This window comes from Nesoenas mayeri, assembly GCF_963082525.1.
Source record: "Nesoenas mayeri genome assembly, chromosome: 8".
Classification (NCBI taxonomy): Eukaryota; Metazoa; Chordata; class Aves; order Columbiformes; family Columbidae; genus Nesoenas; species Nesoenas mayeri.
In genome coordinates, this window is record NC_137554.1 from 11862489 (window position 1) to 11880191 (window position 17703).

At 38.3% G+C, this 17703-nt stretch overlaps 1 protein-coding gene across 4 annotated transcripts in view; it reads left to right on the forward strand.

Moving 5' to 3' along the window:
• The first annotated feature begins 249 nt into the window (after positions 1–249).
• Positions 250–17703, forward strand: part of FNBP1L (formin binding protein 1 like) — a 52592-nt gene continuing 35138 nt past the window's right edge. For all 4 annotated transcript variants that reach the window (XM_080349177.1, XM_080349179.1, XM_080349176.1 and 1 more), the window contains exon 1: positions 250–435. In XM_080349177.1, the coding sequence (XP_080205303.1) occupies positions 412–435 (24 nt within the window). In that variant the 5' untranslated portion in view covers positions 250–411. The remainder of the gene's footprint in view (positions 436–17703) is intronic.

Below are 17703 nucleotides of genomic sequence, written 5' to 3' on the forward strand. Positions count from 1 at the left end.
GGCACCGGGAGCGGCCTGAGGCCGTGACAGCCCTCCCTCCGCCCCGCCGCGGCCGGGGGCTCCGGGCTGCGTGTGCCGCCGCGCACGGAGCGCGGGACCCAACGTCCCCGGGGAGGCGCAGCGGCCAGGTCGGCGCCCGGTCTGCCTCCCTCCTGCTGTGCGCGGCCTCACCCCGGCCCGACCCCCGCAGCCTCCGCCGGGCCCGCCCCTTTCCCAGTCTCCTCCGCGGCTCCCCCTCCTCGAGCCAGGCGGAGCCGGAGCTGCGAGCGACGTCGTTCCTTGCCGCCCGCCGCCTCTCCCCAGTGACCGAGGGCACCGGCGCTTCCCGGCGGGACCCCTTCTCCGGCCGCCGCCCGACCCTCAGTCCTCGCCGTCGCCTCTGCTGGAGCCGGCGCTGCCCGCGGAGCAGCCATGAGCTGGGGCACGGAGCTGTGGGTGAGTCCCGGCTCGCCTCTCATTGTGTCTGGGATTCGCCGCCTTCCCTTGTCTGCTGAGGCGGCTTCCCCGGGAGAGGCGCGGAGCGGCCGGAGCTGAGGCGGCCGCCGAGGCGCTTTGTTCGGCGCTGGGGTGGCGGGCACCGGGCAGGGGGGTCGGGCGGGGGGCTGGGGCGGGGGCGAGGCGCCGGGGGCGGCGGAGGGAGGCGGTGTCCGCGCTGGGGAGGGGGAGCCGAGGCGGGGCGGTGGGTCGGCAGCGCCTCGTCCCGGCTGCGGGTGCGCGCGCGCCGCCTGCGCGGCCATGGCGCTCCCCGGAGGGGGAGGGGAGTGGGCGCGCGGCGCCTCGCGCGGTAACGGCCGCAGCAGGTCGGGCTTCTTTGTGCGCCCGCCGCCCCCCGCCGCCATTCTGTGAGGCGAGAGGAGGGACGGCTCTCGGTGAGGCGGCTGGGGCCGGCGGCCCGCCTGGCGGTGGCGTGGGGCGGGGTCCCGGCGCGGCTCGGGCAGCGGCCGCGGCCCGCACCGGGCACCCTGTGGGCGGTGGTGCCAGGCGGTCCCGGGGCTGCTCCTCACCCGAAAACCGCCCGACTGCTCTGACGAGTAAAGCGTCTTGAGCTGTCGCCCCTAATTGGGAGCAGCTATTACATAGCCCCGTCTCCGAAAGTACCACGGAACGTTGGCTAATGTGCATTGTATTTTTTAAATACGAAGAATCGGCGCACGGGGACAGACAGTGTCTTTGCCTGTGTGCCCGTGTCGCGTTGCATCTTAAACGTCCGCCCGCCCTCCGCCGGTCTGTCGGCTGTGCCGGGGCGGTGCGGAAGGGAAGGGGCTGCTCCCGAGGGAGCACAGTGATGTCTGCTCGCAGGCAGCTGTGCGAGCTTTAGTTTTCGGTCGGATTTCCTACTGCTGCAGCTATAACTGGAGCTGACACTGATTGTGGGAAAGCCTAAGCGAAAGAAATCGTAGTACCAAGGAGGGTTTAACGTGCCCGATTTAAATGCTGCCTGCCCCTCGTTTATTTGCGTTTAAAGACCAAACGCTGTGAAACACAGACACTTGGATTCAGAAGAAAATTTACAGAATGCTAAGCAGTGCAACTTGAACACTATTGAGGAGCTCTTACCTTACATTCTTTTTTTTTTTTTTAATTTGACTTGAATGCCTTTATCAGTAGTTTCTAGTGCAGGGCTATTAGCCTTTAGAGGAGCAAAGATCTGCCCAGCAGCGAGCCGGCTGGTTGCCCGAGTGAGCTGGGGGGACATTGCTGGGGTGTGTGTGCCGTGTGGCACTTGGGCTGGGGAAGCTCCTGAAGCCACCTGGATAAGTCCTGTCTGGATATGCAGAATGAAAATGTGATAGCATTGCATCAAGTGAGCCACGTGGAGAAGCCTGAGTTCAACATATTTGGGGGTTACTTTAGTGTTTTGTACAGTACCTTGTACTTAACTAGGATTTATAGGTGTGATGAGAATTCAGATAAAATACAGTTGTGAAGGTCTGACAGTGCTGCTATAACGAAACTGAAATATAAAACTTCTAATATTAACAGTAAGGAATAAGCAAAAGCCATGATTTTTCTTGGCATCAGAAGTGTGTCTTTGTAGCTCATACTTGTACATACTTTGGATGAGAGGTTGTATGTCAGTGTTTTGGAAGAGTGGGGGTTTTCATTTTAGGCAAGCACTGAATTTTCTTCTGTAAGCACTTAAATGTGCATTGCTTTAGAAAACAGAGTTTTAGCTTACTCATCTCTGTTCATTTTGGTAGCCTCTTTTATTTGTTCAGCTTATAAATGACAGTTAATGTTTGGTAGTCTGTCTTCTATTCAGTTTTGTAAGAAGGTGTGTGCTTAAAAAAGAAGGTGTGTGCTTAAGAAATATATACAAACAGGTGGATTTTGACATGAGACTTCCTTTTAATGACAGACATTTTCTTTATAGTGTCATGAAACTAGCAAAATTTTGTCTAGACCAACTGTATGTTGTTTTTTTTTTCTCCTAATTCACTAATTCTTATGTGTTACTTTGAAGAAATAATATCAGAACTTTAAGCTGAAAGTTTTGCTGCAACACTCTTATTTCAGCAAAATTTAATATACTTCTTGTGTGATATCAGGAGATACCCAAAACTCTGCACTAATGAGGTAATTATGCATAAAATTCTCTGTTCATAACTATGCAACTGGGCTCTTGACAATATCAGTTTTTACATGGGTTACTTTTTCTGTTGAATCTAATAATACTTTAAAAAATATCTATTAGGGTTATAAAGCAAACAGTTTTCTTAGTTGGAAAAATATTATTCTTATTGATCAAAAAGAGTATTGAACATTTGTTTTAGCAACTTGTGTTGGTCAAAGAATATTTTTAAAAAGTCTGGCACAAAATCAAATTCATTAAAAATTAGCTTAAACCTAGGTTAAAAACACAAGGAAAACCAGTATTTGAGAACTTCAAAGATAGGGCACCAAAGAAGGAGTGAATGAAGTATTAGATGTGTTTGCGTCCTGCTGGAACTTTTCCTTCATTTTTCTGTGTCCCGAGTATGGGTGCAGGTTCCGAGGGCAGCCCAAGCCCCCTGGGTTTGCTGCTGGCCTGGGGCACAGGCAGCTCACCTGTGGAGAAGCTCCAGCTGTAGGGAGCTGTTCTGCACAGGTTTTCTGGAGACCTCATTGAGCCCAGAGCTCTCCCCCATTAGTGCTTGCACCTGTGGTCATAAAGTGGGATTTTACAGGACTAAGACTGGTATCTAGGTTATAGTTTTTCAGAACATCTGCAAATATGTGTGTAGGCTTTGCTGATTCACTGAGGTAAATCTGATTATTTTCTATCAGATGTTTTAATATCTTCTTAATCCTGCCTTCTCAAATTGTATATCTTCATGCTGATTTATTGGTATTTTGTGCTGATTCACAGTTCTAATTTTTTTTTTTTTCCTGGAGTCTTTATGCAATTTCTGTTGGAGTAAAAAGTGTGCATGGATGAATTTACAAACAGATAAGGAGCCAGAAGAAAAACTATGAGATTAGTAAAGCAACTCATGTCTGGTATTTATGTGGTACTTATTAAATGTGGCTGTTCTTTCTGGTATTGAAGCAATGCATACGCTACTCTTATTTATTAAATGGTTATGTCAGGGATGTGACAAGGGAGAGATTTTCTTTGGGCCAGTATTTTCTAATTCTTTAAGTTCTGTAGCTGCTATTTCTGTTTATGGATTACGGGGCTTTTTGTTTTTCAAGCAACTATTTTTGTCAGTACACCACCATTCTCTGAAGTGGATGTGCATTGGCCAAAACATAAGTGGTCTTGGGTAAGGTGAAATAGTTAGAGGCCCTTTGTGCTTTTCAGTATGTCTCAGCTCAACAGCATGCTCTGTGTTGTGTTGCTGCTTCCAATTATGAATGTATTTCCTTCTATCACATTGGATGACATAATGTGAATTAGTAATAGTAAAATAAATGTTGATTGATTTAAGCCATTCTGTCATTAGAACTGTGTCACTCTACAGTGTTTTCTATGCTTTGTGAAATGTATTCCCTTTTGTATGCTTTTTTTATGGCAAAAACCCATTTTGATCAATTTTGAAAGTATTATTCCACAAATACTTTTCATTAGTGCATTTATCTTTGTGTTCACTCTGCAGCATATTCCTTATGGTGTGCATTATCATGCCTTGCATGATAATATTCTCTTAATGAGTAGAACAGAGCAGTGAGAACGGGGAAGTCTAGCTTTCTGTAATTGGGTTGAAATTATATTTTCTGAGAATTTGACTGCTGTGTGCTGAATTTTCCTGTCTGTAATATTTAACCTTTTTCTAGGTCCTATTTGTAAAACAATGATAATCTGATTAAAGGGGGCACATAATCACAAAATAGCATTGCTGTGCTTCATTAGTAAGAGGAAATTGTTGGTGTTTATTTGGATACACTTTTCAGAGTTTTAACTTCTTTTCAAATGCAGTGTGCTTCTGCTCACCTCACGAGTGGTAAGAGGGTTTGTGCGTTGAAGTGCTGGGCAGACTTGCATACTTGCTTAATAAGGTGCCCTTTTCTGACTTGTGTTAAACTGTACTGCAATATCTGAGGCAATAGAATAGATCAATGGAACACATTTTTTCTTTTTTTATTTAGTAACTTGAAATATTTAGAAATAAAAATGATGGATTCTGATATGTTAAAGAATCTATTCAGCATAAGCATCTGTTCAGTGTGTGTTTTTCTGTACATCTGGTGTTCTTTTTGTGATGGACATAAAGTGTACAAATAACATTATTAATAAGGTAGGATTTTAAACAAATTGTGTCTGGTTATTATTGTCTTGGATTTTCTTCAGTTCAATTGAATATGTAGTGCATTTGCTTAGACACTAAAGGCTCACTGAGCGTTAGAAACTGGAGGGTGGTTGATAATGAAGTTCTTGGCTTAACGAGTGGAAGCAAGTGAAACTGTGATTGGCACTCTGAAGTGGCTTCCTTGGAAATTAATTAAAGAGTTTGTGCTTTCTCTTTAAAAAAATCAGGATGTTTTTCAACTTTTGATGCACGTTTTGTCATTTGAACCTCTGTGAACCCTTTAATAGCAGTTCACAGAAAAAGAGTTTGAATACCGTGTCAGAACATTTCCAGTCTGTGAAACCAGTCTAGCCATCTGTTTCTCACTTCTTGATAAATATTTAAAGCAGAAGTTTTGCTGAGGGCTTTTGGACTGAGATTTTATGATTAAAAAAAAAAGACTATAGAAGATTTAATGATACTATTATTGTGAGCTCCCTGGGGCCAGAAGCACATTATCTTTTATAATTAAGAAACCACTGGCACTGTAGAGTACTGGTTTAGAAATGAGTTACTTTTGACCAAAGAAAGATCAAAGTCTATTTGGTGATGAGCTCTTCTTAATTTTCCTTAAACAAAATTCATTCTGTGCCTGAACTCAAATTTTATTTACTAAAATATTAAATTAAATAATTTTCAGTTGCATCAGTTCTTCAAAAGCTGTTAAAAATTTTCGTATGCTTTCGATGATTGTTTCAGACATTGTTTCCTTCTTGTTTTAAAATCATATATGCTCTTTTTGTAGAAGAAGGTAAATTGTGTGGTGTTGTCTAATCTTGAAAGTTGCCAAATTTAATTATATGGAAAACATCCACAGAATGTAAATATGAAAAAGTTGACTTCAGAAAGTAGCTAAACGTGTTTCTGTTGTAATAATTTCTCATACTTTACTTCACTAGATTAGAAAAATTGATTTTTTTTAGATAAATAAAAATTTTTTTCAAAGCACTTCGACGCTGAGAAACCTTCATCTCCAGTTAATATGGTTGTATTTATGTAGTCACTAGCATTGTTAATGCTATTAAATTGGCTTTTTTTTAAGTTAAAAAAGCATTGAAAATAATTTTAAATATCAAACCATATCTCATGTGGGAATTCTTCTGTGCTTCTGAATCTTAATCTTTCATAAACGTCTTTTCCAGTGTGCTAGCATATACTGTGTAAAAGGCAATATTTTATATAATTCTTAGGTGTTCATGAGATGAAACCGCAATTTTATTTTTCCTTTTTTGCCAAATTTCTCTTTCAACTTAACCAAAGACTGCAAGCAGTACTCTATCAATTCTCTTCTCATGTAGTGTTCTTGCTTTTGTGGTCTGCAGATGTGTGCAAGGAATGTGTATTGTGGCTAAAGTATGAAGTTAGAGTTTTCCAGCTGCATGGGATGGCCATGCATGTCCTCTGTCATGGGTGAGATCCTTGACAGCACGTTTAACCTCTGCAAGGTTACAGTCTTTCACAAGGGGTATTGTGCAGCTTTTCTCATCCTTGCAAAGACCTCTGAGATTTCCAAATGGAAAGTTATGTAAGGATGAAGTAGTTGATTATTGAATGTGTAGTTAGTTCAGGCTCTGGAATGAAAACAATTGTATTGAGTTTTAGTTAGAAATAATGTTTGTCCATATTTTTCCAGCAATTGTCTGGTTCGTAAACATCTGACCTTTTACTGATTTTTCCAGGAAGGGGTGAGTCATTGTCTTGAGACTTTATCAGTTTGATTTTGATGTTGAACATAATTTAAGAATGCAAAAGTGTTTGTACCCATGTTTAGACAGTATTTTTTCAGTTTTGAAAAATGTTTATCACCTGATATCTATTAAAATGTCATCTGCTTTTATTTATGACTCCACTTGTGTATGTACTGGGAAATGTAGATGCTCTTCAAGGAAGTTTGTACAAACATACATGTGACTTTACTAATGTGGAAATGTTGAATGCTGGAAAAATATTTCCATCTTTTGAAAAATGTATGTAGCATCCTTATTTGTAGAAAAAAGTCTGCGACTTGCCTTTACAAAGATCGTAAATGCTGCAGCTGGCAGTTTGATTTCCTGAGTGAGACTAGCAGGAGTTTGTTAGAGATTGCAAGATCTTGCATGTCAGCCAAGCAAAGGATTTCTTTAAAGAGTGTATCTGTCAAGATAATGATCCTTTGGAACGACAAATCCATCAGAACTTGGAATACAGAAAAACATATGTAGAGAAAAGTCTGTTGTCTATGTCTTCAGGTTTCTGTTCTTGGTGAGGAGTGTCCAAGTAGGTATGATTTGTGCTTTCAACAGTTCACAAGTAAATACTGGAAGACAGAAGGTTTGTGTTAATGCTTCTGTAGGGTTGTCAGTGATGTTATAGACATGCTGAAAGAAGTCTAAAGTGCCTAAAAGTTCATTTGTGCATTTAAATTAGCTCTTATACTGACTTGTTCTGGGTGAGACCCTCTGTTATTAATACAGTAGTTAAATACTTCAGTCCTTACATTTGCAGAGCAGTTTTTTAGCATGCTTGATAAAGCCAGTAATTGAGTAACATGCTTTTTTTTTTTTTTTTCTTTTTTTTCCAGAGGGGAGGTTCTTTAACACATTTCAGATTAGCTTTCATTGTTCATAGCACACATGTGCATACTTTTTCAGCAATTTGAATTCTTCTTGGTAGAAAAAGAATTCCCCAAAGTCCAGATATGTTCAGCTCTTCCCTTGTGTTGGTGAACACATTGTTCAGTGAAAGCTCAGATTCCAATCAGCTTGTTTCATTTTGCCCCTAGTGAGTTTACGTACCCCAGTCCCAGTGCTCTCTTGGCAGAAAGTTTAGAGGTTTGTCTTCAGATGCATGTCAGTGCTTCAGCTGGATGGGAGGAGAAGGAGAAAAAAATAAGTATTATACTAATGAAAACCCTCTGGTTTTCATTAAAATGCTGACCCACTACACTGACTTTGTTTATGGAATTATCTGCAATAAATTTGTTAGTCTGGGTTGCTGTTTTTTCTCCACTACAATTTCTATTCTAAGAGGAGAGTGGCAGCAGTGTTGTGTTTCCTGCTGGGGTGACAAGAACAAGAAAGGGCTTAATTTCAGGTGTATATATTTTTTCTGTTATTTCAATAGTATTGAAATTTTGAAATAGTTACATGTGAGAGTCATTAATAACTTTTCCTTGATTTTTTTTTTTTTTTTTTTTTTTTAGTCAAAACTGTCATTTACAATAAAAAGGGGAGTAGACTGCTAGAAGTGCTATCTGGCATTGTACATAGTTCTGTTACTTTTCACATCTTTCAAAGAAGTGGAGCCTTACAGTGAGCTAAAAATCTAATATTGGAAGACCTGAATTTTTCTTGGGCTTTACTGTGGAACTCTTGTGTGGTCTTGGGCAAGCAAGCTTATTTGTTGTCTCTACTAGTTGTGTTGTAAAATTGGAACAAAGTGGAGTGTTTTATTTGTTTTGGGCTTTTTTTAAGCAAGTTAATATTGTAACAGTAGCTGCATTTGTTGACTACTTCAACATTCCTTCCACATTCTTTAATGTCTAAGTGCAATGCGGTGTTTTAAAATGTTAGAAGTAAAACACAAAAAGCAGCAAATTCCAATAACTTGTCCTGTTTCTCTTTGATTGGACTGCCCACTTGAAGTAACTATTTAAAATCCCACTTGAATGGGTAATATCTACTGTATACTAAAAGAAAGTTTACCATTTTATCATAGTATCTATTTATGTAATGCTTACAAGTATTTGTTCAGAAGGCAGGTACCCTGCAGATCACTTCTCACTAGCTGGTACACAAGAAATAGTACAAGATGCTTTTTTGTGTTTCTGTATTAAGTAAATATATTTTCAGCATTGTGCAATGAAATGACGTGTCCTTTATTGGAGTTTGGAGTGTTGTTTAAGTACTGAAGAACTTCTGAAATATGACGGCAGTTGCACTGGAGAATTGAGGCAGCCTTAGTTTTGGCATACTTGGGGAAGCAGATGTGAGTGAAGTGATGGAGATGGGTGTGCCTTTTGGATCTTTATCTGCTTTGTAAACCCTTTGGAAATACAGCATTTGATTGGTGGATCAGTTTTATGATGGGTGCCCAATTCATGTGGATGTGAAAACCTCACTTGTAAATTCTGTTTGGCAGAGTAATAGAGGGGGTTTTCTCTGAATGTGTGCTGTGATTCTTGTACACTTTGTTTTTCTCCTAGATGCTTCATGACTTCCAAAGAAGGTAAATAATGTTTTACTTCTCTAACAATGTTTTCAAATAAGCATTTGTGCCAGGTGACATAGGGTTTTCTTGTGGCTGTGAGTAGGAAAACAATTGATATGTATGAATGGAAGACAATATTTGTGCTATGATACAGTTGGCTTTCTCTGCAGTAAAGGAAATGATAATGTTTCTAGTGCCCAACACATTTTTTTTCTATAGTAAGTTAATAAATTATTTCTGTTGTAGCTATCTGTTTGACATTTAATTGTCCTGCATTTCCCTCCTATTTATATGAAGTCAGTCACAATTAGAGGAATATTTAGGGTATTGGACATCAATAATCAGTAGTTGGGGTGTATTTTATGTTTGTATTTCTTCAGAGCCTAGAACCATTAGTCACACAGTGGGCTTGTCTTGTGCTGCCTTCTACACAAACATAGGCTATAAAGACCATCCCCAATTCCCTTAACTTTCAATTCCAGCAGAAGATGGGTCATTTACCGGTCACACCCAATGAGAGAACTGTGCAAACCCAAGTATTCTTCAGCATGAGGGGCAGTGATCTCAACTGTAGCACCTTAGTAAGCCTAGCAAGCGAAGGGTAGTAATATGGGGTGAACCTTGGTCATGTTTGCAGGGGATTAGCACATAAGCAACCCAAGAGAATGCAGGAAATACTTGTTGAAATGTACAAGGGAGTGTCGGAGTCTCATGAAAAGCAAACAGTAATCCTTTGGTATAATGAGGTAAGAGACCTGGAAACGGCCAGTGGTGCCCTCGCAAGTGAGGTTACAGGCTCATGTTTGGTGCAATAGAGAAGGGTGCAAAGAGGCAGGGAGAGATGACACTCAAGAAACCTAGGCAGGTGAAATTATAATCTCTCAATACTGGAGGAAAGGGTGTTGTTGTAACTGAGAAGTGAGATGGCTAAGGAATGGATGAAGACTGCAGCTTTTGGAATGATTAGAGCCTGATTTTTGAAAAATGATGTAGAAATTGTTAACAAGGTTCATTAAGGAGGACTGATAAGTTCTCAAGAGTCAAGTATGGGTTCCCTCATCCCCCCGTAGACTGCTTTTAGTTAGATCCTAATAGTGCAGGTACTTGTCTATATATTTAATTTTACCAATATTTGTTCATTTTATGAGCAAAAGTCTCACAGGCTCAGTGAAACTCATTAATGTGCTTGAGAGCAAGTATTGTATACTGGGAGCTTTTCAGAGAAGAACATTTTTTATTTTTTCTTTTAAGAGAGGAGGTAATTGCAAAGCTGATGGGACTTGCAGATGCTCCAGTGACACTGCAGCACTAATGCATTCTTCAAGGTAACTCTACAGGACAGTCCCCTATTTTTCACCCTGCCCGGCCTGTCCAGTGTGTTTCTGTGCAGTATATCCTGAGTTACCACTTTGCATCGGAGCTTCCTGACTATACCTGTAGATTGTAGTTACTGCACTGCATTATTTAAATCAGCAAAAATTACTGATGTTCTGTCATTTCTTAATTTAATGGGATCTCTTTTCAGGCTTATAAGCTTTGACTGCTATAAACTGGGATCTAGTAGAACAAGGATATAGATTAGTACTTGGATTTATGAATTGTGAAAACTTTGCTCTCTTATGGTTTAGAATTAATCTCATTAAAAGTTTTATTTTACTATCTGTGGTTTTTATTATCTGGAGAATTTGCTAAACAGTACATGATGACATTTGAGATTTGTGCAATATGGTCAGGAAGGGGTTACAGATTTATGCGGAGGAGAGGAAGAAAAGGATGAACTTGTGTTGAAAGGTTCTTCAGCATTTTCTAATAAAAATGAGGAAAAAACCAACTGGAATATCTGGTTACATCTCCTGTCTAAGAAGATGACATGTTTAAAAGAGGAAGAATGAGTTTCTTGAAAATAAATAGTAACTTATCAGGAAAATCCAAATGCCTGGGATTTTTCTACTTCACAAGTAATGTGAGGGGAATGTAGGCTGTACAGTTCCTTGAAACTTAAATAGAAATGTCACCATGTGAGGCAAGCCAAGCAGTTTTGTGAGATATCCTGACTCTTTGGTCCGATACTCAAATCTTTATTCCTGAAGCAAGAGGTGTGGTGGTCTATTAAGTCTTTAGGTTGAGACTAAGAACTCGGGGTTGTTATTTGTTTTGGTTTAGCTTGATTGCTGCTTTGTTTCGCAAAAGCTGGAAGGCCTTTTGTGTTCTTTTTCCTGTTCTCATTCCTGCCCAAGTATTTCATTTGTATAACCTAGATTTTTTTTTAAAACTGTCTCCCTGAGTTTGAGATGCCATTAACATTAAGTAGTTTTTTCCTGACCTCTCTCTAAGAACAAGGGCAACTTCTTTATAAAATGGGTTTCTTGAAAGAAACGTTTTACTTTGGTACTGGTGCCAGGGAGTGCAATGATTATCTCTTTCCAGGAACAATGTTGTGGTTCCTCAGGTACTAGCCCAGCACTTGAGAGATATGAGTGTGATTCCAGGAGTTTCAGCTTTATCTTCTGCATTCCTGAGAAGGTTGTTGCGTGCAACTAAGAAGTTTTTACTAGAAGAAACATCTAGTGAGGGGATTGGAATTGGAGTCTTGTAAAACCGGGAACTGGCTCTTTATGTTAACACCTTTAGTAGGTGCAAACAAAACCAATGACAGACTGTGCATGCTAGTCATTTAGTTTCACTGAAATTTCAATAGTTGAACTGAAGTAATTTTTTTAGAGGTTTAAAATGAAGTCTTAAAGATGGGATGCTGGTGGTATTTGTGTTTAGTGATTCTTAGGTAGAACATTTTTCCATTATCTGCCTGGTTGTTACTGCAAGGCTGTAATGGTGGGCTGTGTTACAAATACATTGTGACATCATTTGTATGAAATGCCTTGCAATTTTTGAGAAACTGTGTAATCAACTGAAGGTGATAGGACTGAATGGCCAACATTCATGCTTTTTTTCAATAATGAGATACAGTGGAATATCAGTGCTCCAAGCACAATTGTCAATCTTGAGTTTTAATTCTGAAAGAGGAGCTGTCGTTTCATCTTTATACAGACCTTAGGTGGGAGTCCTGCTGTCATTTTATCTATACTGGATGCTGGGAAACTGAGAATGGTGAATTTCTAACAGAGAGCTTATAAATGTAGATGTTTCTTATGGTCTTGATAGACTATTTGCAGTACTTTGTACTTCGCGTTTCAAACTTTTATCATGCAGATGTAATCAGACCATAAGTCAAACCTGAAACTTGTGGCTTTCATGACTCTTTTTCTTCCTTGGGTCATTGGAAAAGAGGCTTAACTTTTTGCTGACTGCTGCTCATTTGTGGGAAGAGCATCATGCTCCTGTATCTCTGAATTAATCTGACAGCTGTTTGGATGTTGCCTGCAATACTTTTAGACTAGTACCAGTTACTCTGTTAGGAAAACAGCATAGCTTCTCATCATGTCATTTCTTCCTGTCATTTCTTAGGTTGTTAATTCCTCATACTCCCTACTATGTACCCTCAAACTTGTTAATAATTTCAATAGATTTATAGCTGACTTTTCAGTAATTAATTTCATTGTGTATCTGTTGTGGAACACTGTCTTTTCAGTTCTGGTTATATATTTTGGTTTTTAAGCATTGAGCAATGAGTGCATATTTTTAAACTTATATATGTTTTTTGTCTTGTTCTTGGAAAGATGGAACATTTGCAGGCTTCATCCATCCTAAAGCAATCAATGTAAAACAATGTTTCATGTGTTGTAAAGGTACACAAATTCAGTCAGCTGCATGTACATAGCAAAAATGCCTTTCAGCTCTCCATATCTCTAATTTCTGGTGATGAGTTTTAAAGCATTTCTTCAAGAGCATTTTGCAATTTTTTCATTTCTTTCCAGTTGATTTCCATGATCTCAAAGTAGTATGGCATGCAGTTTAATCTCATTTCAAGAATTTTTTTTTGAGATGTTGCTGTATTTTGTAGTCAGCTTATGAGGGCACTTGAAAAATCTGAATAAAAATCTACATGTTCTGTCATAAGTAAAGGGTTTGAGGCTTTGCTTAAAGTGGATCCTTTATCTTTCAATATTCTCTGCCACTAAACAAGCTAATGCAATAAGCAATTTTTTGACATGAGATTCTGTTTTTCTTTTTCCCGAAGACAATTTCATTTTATCTTCATTTTCTGGAAGTTCCTAACAATTTACTTGCCCCATTTTTAGTTTCTTTAGACTATCTTCTTATGTTACTTTCATTCATAATCTTTTATCTCTTTAGAATTACAATTCATTCAGTTGCTTCAACAGCATTAGTTTCTGTATTCCACTTCTGTTTTATGAGGAAATTAGAAGAATAAAGAGTTGGCATGGCAAGTTAACAATGAAGTAGAAGTCACGCACAGTGATGTGTAAGAAGGTCATCTTTTGGGGTACAGCGTGCTTTCTGATGTGTGCAGTTTTCTTCAGGGCTTTGTATGACCTATGGTTTATCATCTATATTATGTGGTATAAGCATCTCCAACATCTTAAAAAGGTGTTACTGAAAGATTTACTGTTAATATTTCAGCAGTCTTTCATAATCAGTGTTGGCATATGAAGAACACTTTTCATAGCTGTCATTGCTTTAATATATATTTACCATTGTTTCTGCTCAAAAAAGTTATGTGGTGATTTAATGTGCAGTTCTTGAATTTGTCTTTTGGCTTTAAACCTTAAGACATTTCCAGGAAAGCTATATTTAATACTAGCTGACACAGAAGGTAGCACGGCTCATCCAATTACATTAATCTGGCTGGAAACAGTTTACTGTTTCAACTGCAAGTACTTTATTTGAATTACATTTCGTATGCTGTTACCCTGCATTAATATTAGGAATCCTGAGTTACATCTTGAGAAAAACACCTTTATTCAGTATTTTCTCTGTGATTTTATATACCTGATTTAACTTCTGTATTTGTGTATTAGTTGTTCATTTACTGATGTTGTGGCCCAGTCTTACTGCTATTCAGTATTATGCTGCTGTTACTGGGTATATACTTGTTTCCATTTCAGTTCTTTACCTATTACATTTGTTCTATTGCAAAAAAGCTCTTATTAGTTTACAAGTTACAGCTGTTAAAATGAATTGTTTCTAAGTCACCCAGATTCAGAAATCAGAGATGACTATGCAGATGTGCTGGAAAATGTATTGTGTCATCTCTCCAGTTGTTTGTTGAAATGGGGAAAACTATTTTGCAACATGGTGAAAAACATTTTAATTAATGTTTTAGTTTATTGTCGAGTTTGGAGTCCTTGATGTGAGTTGTTTGCAGAAATCATGAGCAACAAAGTTCCATATCAATCAAAACACTATATAGGCTTACTGAAAACTATGATTATTAAGATAGTAGTATATTGTATCTCAGTGTGATTTTTAAAATGCAAGTAGAACAAATGAAATTAATGATGATGACAACCATAAAGATGGATGCTGAGAACCATAGCAGTTTAGAAAGCATGAAGTTATTTTTAAATTGTTCTCTTGTTACTAGTGATTGTGTTTATGAACTGGCTGATACATTTGATTGTTGTGTGAATGAACTGGTTTGTACAATGCTAGAGATTCAATTATTTACTATGGGTTTGTGCTACTATGTTTTCTTGAGAGGCAAAAAATTTGGCTCTGTATGTGATGAAAAAACGAAACTTTAATTTTACTATCAGCAGCGCATTTTCAGTTGTAACAGGTTCATATCAAATGAGTATTTCCAGCCCAATGGAATAATGCCAAGTAAGTAGTAATGTGGGCACGTCTCTTCCTGAGCAGCTAAGCAAAGTTTCTCCTCTGCCTTTCTCAACTCATCTTCTGCATATGCGACTGTTTTTGTCATATCGTTGTGTGATACAGAAGAACATTCAAAACTTAGCCAAATATATTTTGATAAATGATCTTTTAAAATTTTAAATATTCAGTATGTTTCTGAGACTTATGGGATCAACAGTTACAAATAAAAACCATTCATGACAGTGTTCTTCTTCTTTGCAGCAATGATATGTAGTTGTTTTTGGACTCTTTCTTACTCGTTTTGCAAATAATTATCTTCAGAAAAATTGACCAGCTGGAGAGTGTCTTTAGTTTCTTTAATTTGCCATTATATGTTAAAGATGCATTGAATTCAGTTACTGACACAGATAAGCAAATGACTAATTAATTTTATTTTGTTTTTATTTATTTTCTTTTTAAAAGATAAGCACAATTTTACACATTAGTGTGATGAAATATTATAAAAAAGAGATACTTAGGGGAAAGGCACTGCTCTTGCTTTTTTTCTACCACAAAATCCAGATGTGTTTTTGATTACAAATAGGCATGTTTTAATCACTGATTTGAAAATGGTTTTGCTGGGATATAAAGTATTAAGGCTCCCCAGATATGAAAAGTAAATTTTCAGTGGGTTTTTAATCAAGCTGATAACGTTAAAACCAAAGTTAGAACTCCCATATGCAATTAGATGGTTTCAGTTTTATAGTCAATGTAATAAGAAAAGATATAACAGTTTTAATCAGTGTGAAAGGAACTGTTCTGTGATTTTGTCATTATTTCACGTTTTATTCAATATTTGAGGCTGTTTCTCAGAATTTATTTAGCATTTTATGGCAGTTCCTAGGACATTGATTATTTACTGAGTTTTATCACTTATTGTTTAATATTTTTCTGTTTTAATTCTCTGAGGACTTCATGAAATGAGTACTTAGTAAAGGCATGGGTAGTGCTTCACCCTGAAGAATGAAGATACAAATAGTTGTTTTTTCAGTATAGGACATAAAGAATGTGATGTGGCAATGACATAAAATACAGGAGAGGTTCCACATCTTTAGGCGAGAAAAAGACTGTGCCACTTTCTTGTGCTTAGAGGTCGATGTGGAATAAGGGGTGTTAGTTTTATGGGGTTCTTTGGTTAGAACTGGATTTTGAAAGGGAAATACTATGAATCATAGTGACTTACTGTGCTGATCTGCAATTGAATTTTGAACTACATCTCTAGTGTACTGCCAAACATTTTTTTACTGTTTGGCTCTCTATTATTTCTGATTTGGTAATAATGAAAAGTCACTAGGAAAGAGTCCTAATAATTATTTACTACAGTAGCAGTTTTTCTGTGGCTGTCACCAATGCAACAAGCTGCATAGTGCTTAAAATGTTGCTGTTAAAGTGTTTTTCCATTCCATTTCTTGATTAGGACAGAGAGAAGGTTCTTGGTATCTGCTTATTAAGTAAGGTTATGTCAGTAGGGTAAATTGTGCAAAAGAGGCTTAAAGAAGGAATTAAAAGGGAGGCAGTGGACGGACAAATGAAAAGATGAGATTAGAAGGTTATTAAAAACTGGTCCTGAGAAGTTCTGAAAAGGAAGAAGTAGCCAAGATGCTTCTGTTCTAGTCACAGATAAGGTACCCAGATTTGATGCTTGTTTGTACCTTTCTGATCTCCACTATTTCAGTGTGAATACCCCTTATTTTTATTAGTTCAGTCAGGAAGGAAATAACTGCAGAAAGTAGGCTCCTGCTGAAGGACCTTTTCATTTCCACATTGACTGCTGGATTTGCTCTCAAAAAAATTTGTCTCTTCAAAAAGAAATGGAGGCAGGCTAGTCCCTCCTATTGCCAGATGTGACCCTGTTCCGTTTTTACTTCTGTCCTGAGTACTATTTGTCTTGCTTCAGAAATATGTGCGCTGATTATGCTACACAATTACTTGTTTTCAGTATCGAACTCCTGTAGTGCTGTGGATTATATTTATGGAGGCTGTTGTCTTTTGTAATATGGATGTAATTGCTGTGCTAGGTTACAGAAACAGTATGAAATATGGAGCTGGTTTGAGTTTGGGCTTTGTATATGTCTTGGAAAGGAGAAATGGAGGTGTGACAGTTTAAAAATGTGGGGTTTGTATTCAGCTTTTGTGTATGAACTTCAGTGACCAAATATGCTGTAATAGGGTTCTTTTAAAACTGCTTTAAAAATGTAACTTTTAAAATGGAAGTGTATATGCTTATGGTTAAATTACATCGCTACAATAATTTCCTTTGTAATTTAAGGTATTTGGGCAGGAAAAATACCTTGTCAACCTGGGTGGGGAACAATAGGTGTTTGTTTTATTTGATCTTGCAAAAAAAAAGTATGTTTCTACTAGAAAAAGAAATTTTATGAAGTCTGTGGTGAAGTATGAGAGGACTTTATATTTCTGGGATTTTTTTATTTCTAGGCATATATCTTAAAAACTGGGGCAAACTGACACAGAGTTGTGTTACATTTTAATGATAAGCTATCTGAATCACAAAACCTTGAAAAATTGAATTTTTAAGAAGATGCCAGTAATAACATCTGATTTTAATTTAAATTCTTTATTCAGTTATGTTAATGTTACTGCAAATTTTGCTTCGAAAACAATGAGTGCAGTAGATTGCATTGCGAATAGAGAATGATTTTTATGTGTTTGTATTGTTTTGTGATTTTGTTTGGTTTTGATTGTTTTGTTCCCCCCCCCCAACCCCGGTGTTATCTTTATCTGAAATAACATTTGAAAGAAGATGGGAAGGCTCTAATTTACTGTCATGTTACTTCACTGTTAAGTATATGGGTCTGTTTTTATAATTGAGTTTGCAAAGTATTTACTGTTGTTGGCAAGATATTAATGAAGGGTAAAAGATGTGGCTTATATATTCTTTCTCTTGAACACTAAGATATTCACAGGTGACACTGAAAAGGGAAGTTCACCTTAGATTAGGACTTTTTGC